The sequence below is a fragment of the Lottia gigantea genome, assembly GCF_000327385.1.
Source record: "Lottia gigantea unplaced genomic scaffold LOTGIsca_13, whole genome shotgun sequence".
In the NCBI taxonomy this organism is placed as follows: domain Eukaryota; kingdom Metazoa; phylum Mollusca; class Gastropoda; family Lottiidae; genus Lottia; species Lottia gigantea.
This window is the reverse complement of record NW_008707425.1, coordinates 2,395,697-2,407,623: the sequence shown is the minus strand read 5'-3', so window position 1 is coordinate 2,407,623 and position 11,927 is coordinate 2,395,697. Positions and strand designations below refer to the sequence as shown.

The window sequence follows — 11,927 nt, the reverse complement described above, 5'->3', positions numbered from 1 at the left end:
GTTCCAGTTGATCACGTGCGAGTTCAATCTGTTTTAAAACATTATATTTACAAAGATATTTTTCCTGTCTCAATATATATAATAATCATTTGGTTCTACTTATTAAATCTGTAGTAGAGAAATATCTTTAGGTTCGCTATTACTATGAGTGTACACTGCCCACCTCCGAGAGAAATTTCATCTAAAAGTCGTCAGACTTTAATTAGATTGGTCATTTTTTATACGCCAACATGAAATGGGCGGATATGGACAAACAATCATGTCCATCCGTCTGTCTGGCCACAATTGATCGTAAGCACTCTAGAAGGCACAATTCGTGACTAGTTTGACGAATCGTGGTTTGTAATCACGCAATGATGAACCCTTTTGAAAATCAAAAAATCGACAAATAATAAGTATGAGTTATTGGCCTTGTTCTTGAAAACTCGTTCGATTTCAAATTCAAAATTTGCCAATGAAGTTTATTTTCTTGTGAATTCAACTCTTGTAATAAATTATCTTTTATTGTATTTGTATTTAACTTTCTAAAGACTATATGTCGTGTTTTTTTTATTTGATATTTCATAAAATCCAAAATTTCTCTATGATGATTTTTCTTCGTGATAATATAATATTGAATTTTATATCATAGATATCACCACCAAATGAAAATCGTGTTGTAATGAATCCATACAGACCGTGGTGGGAGCGGTATCAGCCTGTCAGTTATAACTTAGTCACTAGAAGTGGAAATGAAAATGCTTTCAGAGATATGGTTTCAAGATGTAATAATGCAGGTGTGAGGTAAGGGTTACTTGAAAAACTGATGTTTAAAATATTCAAGAATTGAATACTTTTTCGCGTGGCATCGCAATCGTAAAAAAAATTGCAATAGCATCATGCATTGTTAAGCAAATGATTTTTTTTTTAATTCTGTTCACGCTAAACTACCATACAATCAATGACCAAGAATGAAAGACAATAATGACATCCAATAAGTAAAACATATAAAGGCGATGATGGTTTAATGATGGTATCTGCATATTGAACTCTTGGTGAACTTAGTCTAAATGAGTTATTAATTTATATTGTTTATATATTATATTTTTATTCCTAATGAAATTCCATCTGTTTCCTCAAATGAATATTAACACCATACTACATCATTCCGGGGGACGCAATAAAAATCAAATTGTCCACAATTAGATTTTGAGGAAAATGTATGTGTTAAAAATAGGTGATGAAATAATAGGAAACAATGATTCTATCACGACCATTATAAATATAAATACGACACGTAAATGTCTTGAAAAGTCAATGTACGATTGTTTATGAATGTAAGGAATACACTTTACTGGATACACAGAACATGAAACCACTATTTTTTATTACACTTTTATTCTCATTTATCGATTTTACAATATTCACTATTTTCATTAGTGATATACTAGTAGGTGCATTACGATAAGATTTCCACTGTCCTGACATAATTTGTAGATGGATCTGGTGAATATTATCGACGTGGTAATTTTTTGGAGACAAACGTAAACAAAGAGTGGGTCAGTTTTCACATCTGTTTTGAAGTCCCCAGCCTTTTATTTTAGTAATCATAAGATGGACACTGTAGTTAACATTACAATGTACATATCACTTTATACGATATTTATCGAAGTCAAAATCGACCACGTGCTATAATTGTGAGATGTAGTGCATTGGTATTTAGTAAGAAGTCGAATCTGAAAGGTTACAAATTCCAAGATTTTCGTTAATGAGGCATTGACTAGGAATCGCGCAATTATCATCAAACGGGTGCGTGATCTCCATAAAGAGAAGCTGATTGACAGCTGTTAGACTTATGATGGGAGGATCTCCATCAAAAACCCCCCAGAACAAGATAGTAACCATAGAATCTGAGTCTGACCGCCAAATTTGTTGTTCCTTTGTTAGACTTTTCAGTGCCTCATCCAAATCAAATTCCCTTGAGGGAAGCTAACTCAAGTGATATCCGAGCGCCAAGTCAAGTGGCTAACCCCGTCTCAAACGTGATGCCTGGTCCCTTCAAATTATCGTTCAATACTGGACCATCTTCCACATCAACACCCGTCTCAAAGATAACTGATTTCTTCACAAACAGTCGAAGACATGTTGGACCAGTCACATCCGCTACCGATAATAGGGAAGCTTCAACTGGTACGATGTTGTCGGGTGGCAATGATTAGCACATTCCACGGGTGAACCAGAAGATGTCATTTGCTGTATGGAACATTAACGGCCTAAAATCACTGGCTGATGATATCTCTTTTCTTAATCATATTATCAAGTATGACATTCTTCTCTTATCGGAAACGTGGTGGGCAGTGACAAAATCGCGGTGATGCATTCCATTTGGGTAAACGCGGTGCAATATGTGAAGAACTAGCTGTATTTGCTAAGTATCCTATGGAAAATTCTCTATCTGTGGTACTGAAAAGGTCCTGGGGTCTGTGTGTAATCAAAGTCAGTAGTGTATCTCAACCTAATATCTCTAGTGATCATGTTCGTTAACATTCATTCCTCCTTAATCCAGCTCTTTTCACAGTCGGTGTGATTTTGACATTTTTATTGAGCTCCAACAAACCTGTTTGGAATTCTAAAAGTTGGGCAGTATTATCGTCTGTGGTGATCTGAATAGCAGGACCAGTACTGTACCTGATCAACATTCTTGATTGTTGTGACTTGTCTGTAACTTATAGAGATAGATTTTTCGGGGATGTTGTCGTCAATAACTTCGGTAGAAAACTACTTGTCTAGCGTAAATCAATTGGTTGTTTGATTGTGAATGGCCGACTGGGGTCGGATGAAAATGTTGGTAAATTTACTTTTAATTCTATTCCAGTGTCATTGATAATGTGTTAGTGGATCCCATCTCTTTTGAATTTTTATCCAATTTTACTGTTGAAAATGTAACAGAATTTTCAAACCACTGTGCATGATATTTTTGTTTTGACTATCATCCTGAAACTTTGAACTTGAATTGTCCCCCCCAAAAACCATGGAACTGTTTTCATTAAGTGGGATTCTAAAAGGTCTTAATTCAGTCAATCATTATCCATTGTTAAAACTAAATCAGCTAGTGGATGATTCTGCTAGTTGCAACTGACATACTTTTTGGGAATATAATTTCTCTATTTTATGACATTTCGGTATCATGTTTCGGTCGCAAACAAAACATATGTAATAATTCTCGACGCTTTTCATCTAAATTGAAATTTTTGATATTAATTGTAGAACGGTTAGGTTTAAATTCAACCGGAGTAGAAACAGATTCTTAAAGACGTGTACAAATCTTGATAGATTCATTTTCTGTGAACACGCAGAGGTTTTGTTTGCCATTCGAAAACTGAAGTATGACACAAGATAAAATTGTTCATCGAAAGTTCGGACATCTTACTTCCGTTTTTTTCGCAAGGTTTTCAATATAATTTTCGACTCAGAATGCTATCTGGCAATTTGGTGTAGTAGTATTAGAGTTTCAGTGCCAAAGAATGGTGACCCCAACATGGCCGCGGAATTTGTGTTTTGCTAAATTGTTTTCAACTATTTTGAATCGCCGACTTACCAAATAGTGCGAAACTAACGAGCTCCTGGATAACTCGGATTTAAGGCTCATAGGAGTATGGTGGATGCAATAAAAAATGTGTTCTCGATAGAATAATTAGTCATTCTCTTTACAATAGAAAGAAATTAATATGTGCCTGTATTGATTTAAAAGATACGCCCACTGCCAGCTTTGATTTTAAATAAAAATATTTGGCAGTAACAATTACCAGTATGAAATATTCATCCTTCAGACATACACTTCTCTTGAACTGTTTGAGGCAATACTGAATAATATTACCAAGTTTCATCAGAATCTGTCCAGATATTGGAGTGTTTACAGGCTAAAACTTGAACGCATTTTTAAGAACAGGAGCAATAATATATTTCGCTTCTTCTGATTTTCGTTAAGGTTCATTACATACAATCACACCAAGTTTTGTCAAAATCTATCAAGAATTGTGCCTTCTAGAGTGTTTATGTGCTACAAATTGAACGCCTAACTCATACCAATTATTTTTCAATTTTTCGGTTTTTTAATAGGGTTCATCCATATGTGACAACAAACACTCACACAAAGTTTCGTCACAATCTGCCAATAATTGTACCTTCTAGAGCGTTTACGAGCCAAAAATTACACAGTTTTCAAAAACAAGGGCAGTAATTTATATTAATTATTTTTCGATTATTCGGACTTTCTACAGAGTTCATCCTTGGGTGATTACTAAGACTCGGTTTCATGAACAAGGGCTAAATATTTTTCAATTTTTTTGATTTTCGATAGGGTTTATCCTTGGGTGATTGAAGGCACTCACATCAAGTTTCGTCCAAATCCGTCTAGAATTGTGCCTTCTAGAGTGTTAACATTCTAAAATTGAACGCGTTTTCAAGAACAAGGGCAATAACTCATACTAATTATTTTTTTTATCTTAACGATTTTAAGTAGGGTTCATCCTTGGGTGATAACAAATAATCATACCAAGTTTCTTTAAAATCCGTCAAGAATTGCGCCTGAGTGTTACGAACAAGGGCAATTACTCATACTAAATATGTTTCGATTTTTTTCTGATTTTCAATAGGGTTCATCCTTGGGTGATCACAAACAACCATACCAGGTTTCGTTGAAATAAATCAAGAATTGTGCCTTGTAGACTGTTTACGATCAATTGTGGACGGATGGACCACCCATTTTATGTGGGCGTATCAAAAGGCTTTCGACTATTTTAACATAAAACTTCTTTTACTTTAATTGAGTTCCCTGGGAGTCAGTTGTAAAATTATAAAAATGCCAAATCCATATTTCAAGATATAAATTCAATTGAGAGGTTCAACGGTTCTTTGGCGAATCAATTTTTCAGTAACCACTGCTTTTCCTGATATTTATCAACGATCTCCATGATAATGACAATTCTCATTATGTAAAAATTTGTGATTTATTGGTTTATTTATGCTTTTCGCTGATAACACGGCACTTTTTGCAAACTCTGTTTTAGTACTCCAAACACTTTTAGATAAATTTAGTCAGTGTTGTCGCTCGTGGAATCTTGAAAGTAATGTTAATAAGTCCAAAGTTGGCATATTTCATCGTGGTAAACTGTCAGTAGTACTAGACCATTCAATATGGTCGCAAAGGGATTCCCCATTCCAGGTGGAAAGTGCGACCATATTGAAAGGTCCCAAAAAAAAAACCTAAACACCCTACATTCCATAAATTCCTACACCAAAAAAAAACCTAAACACCCTACATTTCATAAATTCTTACACCAAAACACCTTCAATCAATTCCTACATTCCATCAACCCCCACCCAAAAAAAGAACCTATTCACCCTACATATCATTATTAAAATTAACTCAAATTGAAAAACAGATCACAATTTTCTACTCAATTTTTAAACCTTAAAAATGGCAAATAAAATACTAGACCCAATCTATAAATTATACGATCCGATTCGAAAAAAAGAGGATTATATTATCATCTCAACAACTGTTGGTTCTAAATCCCAATTGAATGATGGTGGTAGATTACCTTCGAAATTAATTCATTATCGAATTGGTTGCTTCTTTAAGATGCTTATTTCAGATGTGATTTCAAAATTAAAGATGGAACTCCCAATGAAAATCGTGTACCACAAACAAATACAACGTTAGAAAACAATTTCTTTCCATCTTTATTTAGCGAGATGGTTTTGGAAGCTGGTTCAAATCCGATAGAAACAGTTAAACACCCTGGGGAATTCGACACAATGTTGAAAACAGTTTTATATCCTAAAGACTTCGATTCATTTTCAGGCTGGATACCCGATGTTGGTGATGGAAGTGTTTCAAACGATGCGGATGAAGCTAGAATGAGAGTTATTGCTCGAAACACAATAGAAAGAGTAGGACGAGCAGCTTATCATGGATTCGAAAAACGAGTACTTCAGTATAACAATGTTGTGGAGAATAATAGGTGCGGTAATTACGTAAATTGGAAATTATATCCTTTATTCGGTCTGTTGGAACAGAAAGGTTTCCATAGGGTTACCATATAAAATTCATCTATAAAGAGAGATCAACGATGATAAGATATTCTTTGGAGAGAATGCTTCAGATGCAAAATTAGAAATAACGAATCTCCAACTTTTCATACCCGCAATAACACCATCAATTGAAGTAGAAACGAGAATATTCAACTCGTTAACTAAAGATATTGAAATAGCTTTTCTTCATCGTAATACGGTAGGTAGCATGACTTTAACTGGAGAATCCACCACATGGACAATCACTAACACTATTAAACCAGCAAGATATTTAATGGTTGGTTTCAAGAACTTACCAGACTTACAGACGAATAACAATAATATCTTTAGAGTAGCAATGAACCAAACTCTAGATCCTTTAATCCATATCTTCAAGTAAGATTAAACAACGATAATTATCCTAACCAACCTTTAACAATTAATCCAACCACAAAGGATTATAATGAATTGTATAGAAACTATAAAAATATGTGTGAATTATTTGGAAATCTACCTCAGTTTGAATATGTAGATTTTGCACTTAACCATCCAATCTTCTGTTTTGATCTATCAGCTCATCGAGAAGATCTTTTCAAAACAGGAGTAAACATAAATATTCATATTGAAAAAACACAAGGCGATGTAACCGGTTATTGTTTACTACTCGAAGAAGCAAAACATTTAAATAAAATAGCTGATAGAAGAATGATAAGAATTGAGTAAAATATACACCCTTAAAAATGAAGCCAGAAACTTTAGTCAAGAAAATAATAGAAGCTATTGAAACAGCTTCAACAACTGTAATAACTTGTAATGGTAACTAAACTAATCAAAATAACTAAAAAACTTTTTGATAAATACAAATATTGTAAAGTCAGAGATGATATAGACACAAATTAACACAGATTTTTATTTTCCCTACCTTTGATATTTGCTGGTCTTACCGCGGTGGGTGGAATAGCTGGTGGTACAGCTGCTGGAGAACGTGCTGCCAACGAAGATAAAGCAGCTGCAGTAACAGCTGGCGAAGAACACAGACAAAATTTAGAAATGGAAAAGCAATCACATAAAGCAGCTACTGCAAAAAAAGGTTCAGGATTGGCAGATATATTAGGAACAGTTAAAGAATTTGGAAAAAGATTTGGGAAAGAAATTGACACCGGAGAAGTCAAAGTCAAACATAAGAGTAATGGAATATTTTAAAAAAAACATACGCAAGGAGAAGGAATATATCTTTCAAAGTATAAAGGAGATGGAGTGATTTTTGGAACAAAATAAAATAATAAAAATGGGAAAGAAATTTAAACATTCAGAAATATTTCCTAGTAACCTAATGCTCATGTGTATATGCGGTAGTTCCGGTTCTTGGAAAACTCATCTCACTTTTAACATGTTGACAACACCAAACCTTTTAGATTTTAATTCATTATATATTTACACAACAACACCAGAGCAATCGTATTATCAATTTCTCAAAGCTTTAGAATATTTACTAAAGAAAGATGTTCAAGACATATTTCAATATTATGAAGAAAACGAAGAAGTGGAAATAAAAGATATCATAGATAACTACATTAAAGCAAAGAATCCATCTCTCTATCCAACGGATATAAAAGTTTTCTTACGAAAAATGTTAATGATCTAAACTTGTCTAATATTGATAGCAATTGGAAGAACTTAATATTGTTTGAAGACTGCGTAGCGCAAAGAAATCAAACTGTTCAACAAGAATTCTTCACAAAAGGAAGACATCACAACTGTCACTGCATATACCAATCCCAATCTTTTTACGGGATGGATTCTATCTTTATTGGAAAAAAATTGTTTTTATATTATTTGAATTAAACGATAAAGATTTATCTCAAATTCATAAATCACGGAATGGACAGAGTTACATTAAAAAGATTTGTAATGCTCAATGGAGAAATCCAGATGATCATGGATATGTATTTGTAAATACTAGAAAACCTGCGAGTGAAAGAGTTATGATCGACATATGTTAATTTTATTTTTTTAAAAATGAGTAGCGATTGGAATAATATTTTAAAAAGAAATAGAGAATATATCAAAGCTAAGAATAAAATAAAGACACAAGTTGAAAATAACAAATTACAACAACTTGGATTAACAGAAAATTTACAAACTCTATTTCAACCAATATCAAAATCTCACGAGGATATTACAACGAAATTAGCTTTACAACCCACACCTCATATAGAACCCACACCTCATCACCCCAAACCGATTGAATATGGTGTTATTATAATAAAGACCTTAGATGATACAAATCGTCTTTTTTCAAACCCTAAAGCAGATTTACCAAAGAGCATTTCACCAATCGTTGATGATTAGGGGTTTTAGAATAAGATTTAGTCCAAATTCACCACAATTCAAAATCGATACAAAAGACTTTATATTAACATTAACAAAAGGGTTAATAGATTTAATGAATGGGGAGGATGTTGGTATTGCCGATTATAAGGATTCGGTAGCATACTCAAAATTTCTAGATGTAATAAGAAAGTCGGGACCCGAAACAAATAGATTGAAAGAAGTTAAACTATATTTAAGAGTAATTGAACATGATGATGAATATGAAGTTGCTAAGTGGGTGATTATGCTGAAGACAACAATCCAATCATACAAGAAATAGACGAATTCGAAGATATGGTATCTGGACAAGGTATAACGTTTTTATCCGACAACGAGGAACTACTTAATAGATTACAAATAATATTAGCGGCAATGAAGGAAGGACATCGATCACACAGACAATTTAATGAAGTAAATTGTATATTAAAAAGACTCCTAGAAAAAGGTATCATAGATAAAAACTAGAACCACTCGTGGTACTGAGTGGCACTTTGCTCTTGTGCCAATCTGCTAGAGAATCTGAAAAAATCAACGTTCTTGGCCAATTAGGTCACGTGCTAAAGCAGTTAAATATTTTGAAAATTTCGCTTTTTTGGAAGGTTGTTAAAGCGGAAGTTGAAGCCAGACATAAAATATGAAAATATGATTAGATTTCCAAGGTCAATGACCTTTGACCATGTTAAGGGGAAGGTCATTTAAGGTCAACGTCACTAGATATGAGTCATCAAACTTTGAAAATACAAACGTTATAAAACCGGAAGTTGACGATGAACATCAAATATGAAGGAATAAATCTTTAGCCAAGGTCAATGACCTTCGATCCTACAAAGGTCAAGGTCATCAATGGTAAAGGTCAAAAGTTGAAAATATGCAAAATTCAAACCCTGTTCCTTTTTTTGAACTACGAAGCGAAAACAACTGACCTTTTCACACAAAATGGCCAAAGGGGTGAGGTAGTTGTGTGCAAGGTCTTGTTTTGAACAAATGTATGTTGTACAAGTTATACCCCCGATAAAAATGTAAATAATAAGTAATTTAAGCTTAATGTGCCACGCCCACCTCAACTCTTTTGTCATACGTCAATTCATATGTCTCGTTGTGTTCCAAATTCCAAGCTTTTACAGCAAATAGGTCATAAGAAATACATAGAACTAGCTCAAAGAAGCTAACATATTGTAAAAAAAACACCGAAATTTCAAAAATTCAGAAATTTCGATTTTGCATTATATATCACTGGAAAGAGCACGATGAGCACATTCAGAATCCTCAAAAATTTACCCTCAAAGTTAATTAGGTCACGAGCTAGAGCAGTCCAAATTTGCGAATTCGGATGTTTTTGGATAGCTATAAAAGCGGAAGTAGACGTCAGAGGTCAAATATGAAAGCATAAACTAATAAACAAGGTCAATGACCTTTGACCCAATAAAGGTCAAGGTCATCAAAAGTCAAGTTCAAAAATGGAAAATTGTGAATTTCCAAAACCTGTTTTTTGAATTATAGAGCTGAACTAACTAACCTTCTAAGACAAAGTGGCTCACAGGATGTCTTAATTGTGAGCAAAGTTCCATTTTGAACAAATGTATTCTTTGGGAGTTATGCCTTTGGCCAAAAATGTCAATAATGAATAATTTAACCCGGATGTGCCATGCCCACCTCAATTTTTTTTGCATAGGTTAACTGATATTCAAATTGTGATGCTATGTTCAAAATGTCAAGCTTCTACATCATGCAGGTCAAAAGATATAGGTCAACGAAAGTCAAAAAAGGTCAAAATCGAAAATTGAAAATATGGAAATTTTAAAACCCGTTCCTTTTTTGGAACTATAAAGCTGAAATAACTGAGTTGTTAACACAAACTAGCCAAAAGGATGAGGTAATTGTGTTCAAAGTCCCTTTTTGAACAATATCCTATGCGAGATATGCCCCTTCCTCTAAATGTAAACAATTAGTAATTCAACCCGGATGTGCCACGCCCACCTCAACGTTTTTGTCATAAGTGAATTCATATTCAACATGTCTAGTTGTGTTCCAAATTTCAAGGTTCTACATCAAGTAGATCATAAGATATACATACACCAAGCTCAAAGAGACATAAATATGGTAAAAAACCACTCGAATTTGAAAAAATCAAGAATTTCAATTTTGTTTTAAAAGTACGATTGTTATATATCACTGGCAAGAGCATGGGAAGCACATTAAGAATCCGAAAAAATTGACCCTTTAGGTCATATGCTAGAGCAGTCCAAAGTTGCGAATTTGGCTGTTTTTGGAACGCTATAAAACCGGAAGTACAGGTCGGAGGTCAAATGTCAAAGTATCAACTGATAGTCAAGGTCAATGACCTTTAACCCTATAAAGGACAAGGTCATCAAAGGTCAAGGTCACGAGATAGAACTTGCAAAAACTTTAACCGGAAGTCGCAAAAAATTAAAAGCGAAATTCAAAAATCGGCTTCCTAGTTTTTGTTGGCAATCGATTGTAGATTACGTACACATCAAAATTATACACGCCCATTTCTTCATAGAGGCCCCATTTTTCAATTTACAAAAGTGTGTTTTTTCAATATGGCGACCAAAGTATCACTTCCGGTCTGGATTTTTTTTTCTTCAATTTTTTGTAATAGCATTTACTTACGAACAGCATAAATTTCGTTGACCTATTACAATTACACCGGAAGTTATTCGACCGGAAGTGGATTGTACTTTCAATTGATTCCCCGTTTAAAACCGGAAATAAAGTTAAATATTTCACAACTACATATTATTTACTTTAGTGATACCCCTTTGCACATTAAATTTCAGATCAATCGATGCAAAAACAAAAAAAATTGCAAAATTTGATCGAAAAAAGTGAGCGACAAATTTTCGAATTTCGTAATTCTGCAAGTGCTATCAGATCAGAAATTACAGACACATTCTAAAAATAAAAGTCCGCAGAAAATCAACGCAAAAATACGCCCTCTAGGGCCGATTTTCGACTTTTTGCACATGTTGAACTGTGGCACTTCCGGTTTTGCAAAAATGTTCCAATATATATTTAAGGAACACGTTGCCACTACAGAAGGTCTAGAGAAGTTGAATGGTTGCTGCAACTACTGCAGTCTAGGCTCAGGAAGGTGTGTAAATTTTGAAAAAAAAAAAAACTAGAGCCACTCGTGGCACAGAGTGGGACTTTGCAAATGTAGCAAAATGCAAAAGAACCTGAAAAAATCAACCTTCCACGATAATTAGATCAAGCGCAAGAACGGTGTAAAGTTGAGAAATTTTCATTTTTTAGAAGATTGTAATACCGGAAGTGGACGTCAGACCTCACAAATGAAAGTATCAGCAGATAGCCAAGGTCAATGACCTTTGATCTTGTAAAGGAAAAGGTGTAAAAAGGTCAAGATCAAGAGATATACGCCATCAAAATTTCAAATTGCTAACGACTATAAAACNCGGAAGTTGACATAGGACAGCAAATATGAAAGTACAAATAGATAGCCAATGCCAATGACGTTT

At 33.9% G+C, this 11,927-nt stretch overlaps 1 protein-coding gene across 1 annotated transcript in view; it reads left to right on the top strand.

Annotated features, from left to right (window-relative positions):
* Nucleotides 1-631: 631 nt before the first annotated feature.
* Nucleotides 632-11,927, top strand: part of LOTGIDRAFT_185931 (hypothetical protein) — a gene marked incomplete at its 3' end in the record, with an annotated part of 39,157 nt that continues 27,861 nt past the window's right edge. The window contains exon 1 of the mRNA XM_009048988.1: nt 632-783. Within this exon, the coding sequence (XP_009047236.1) occupies nt 662-783 (122 nt within the window). The remainder of the gene's footprint in view (nt 784-11,927) is intronic.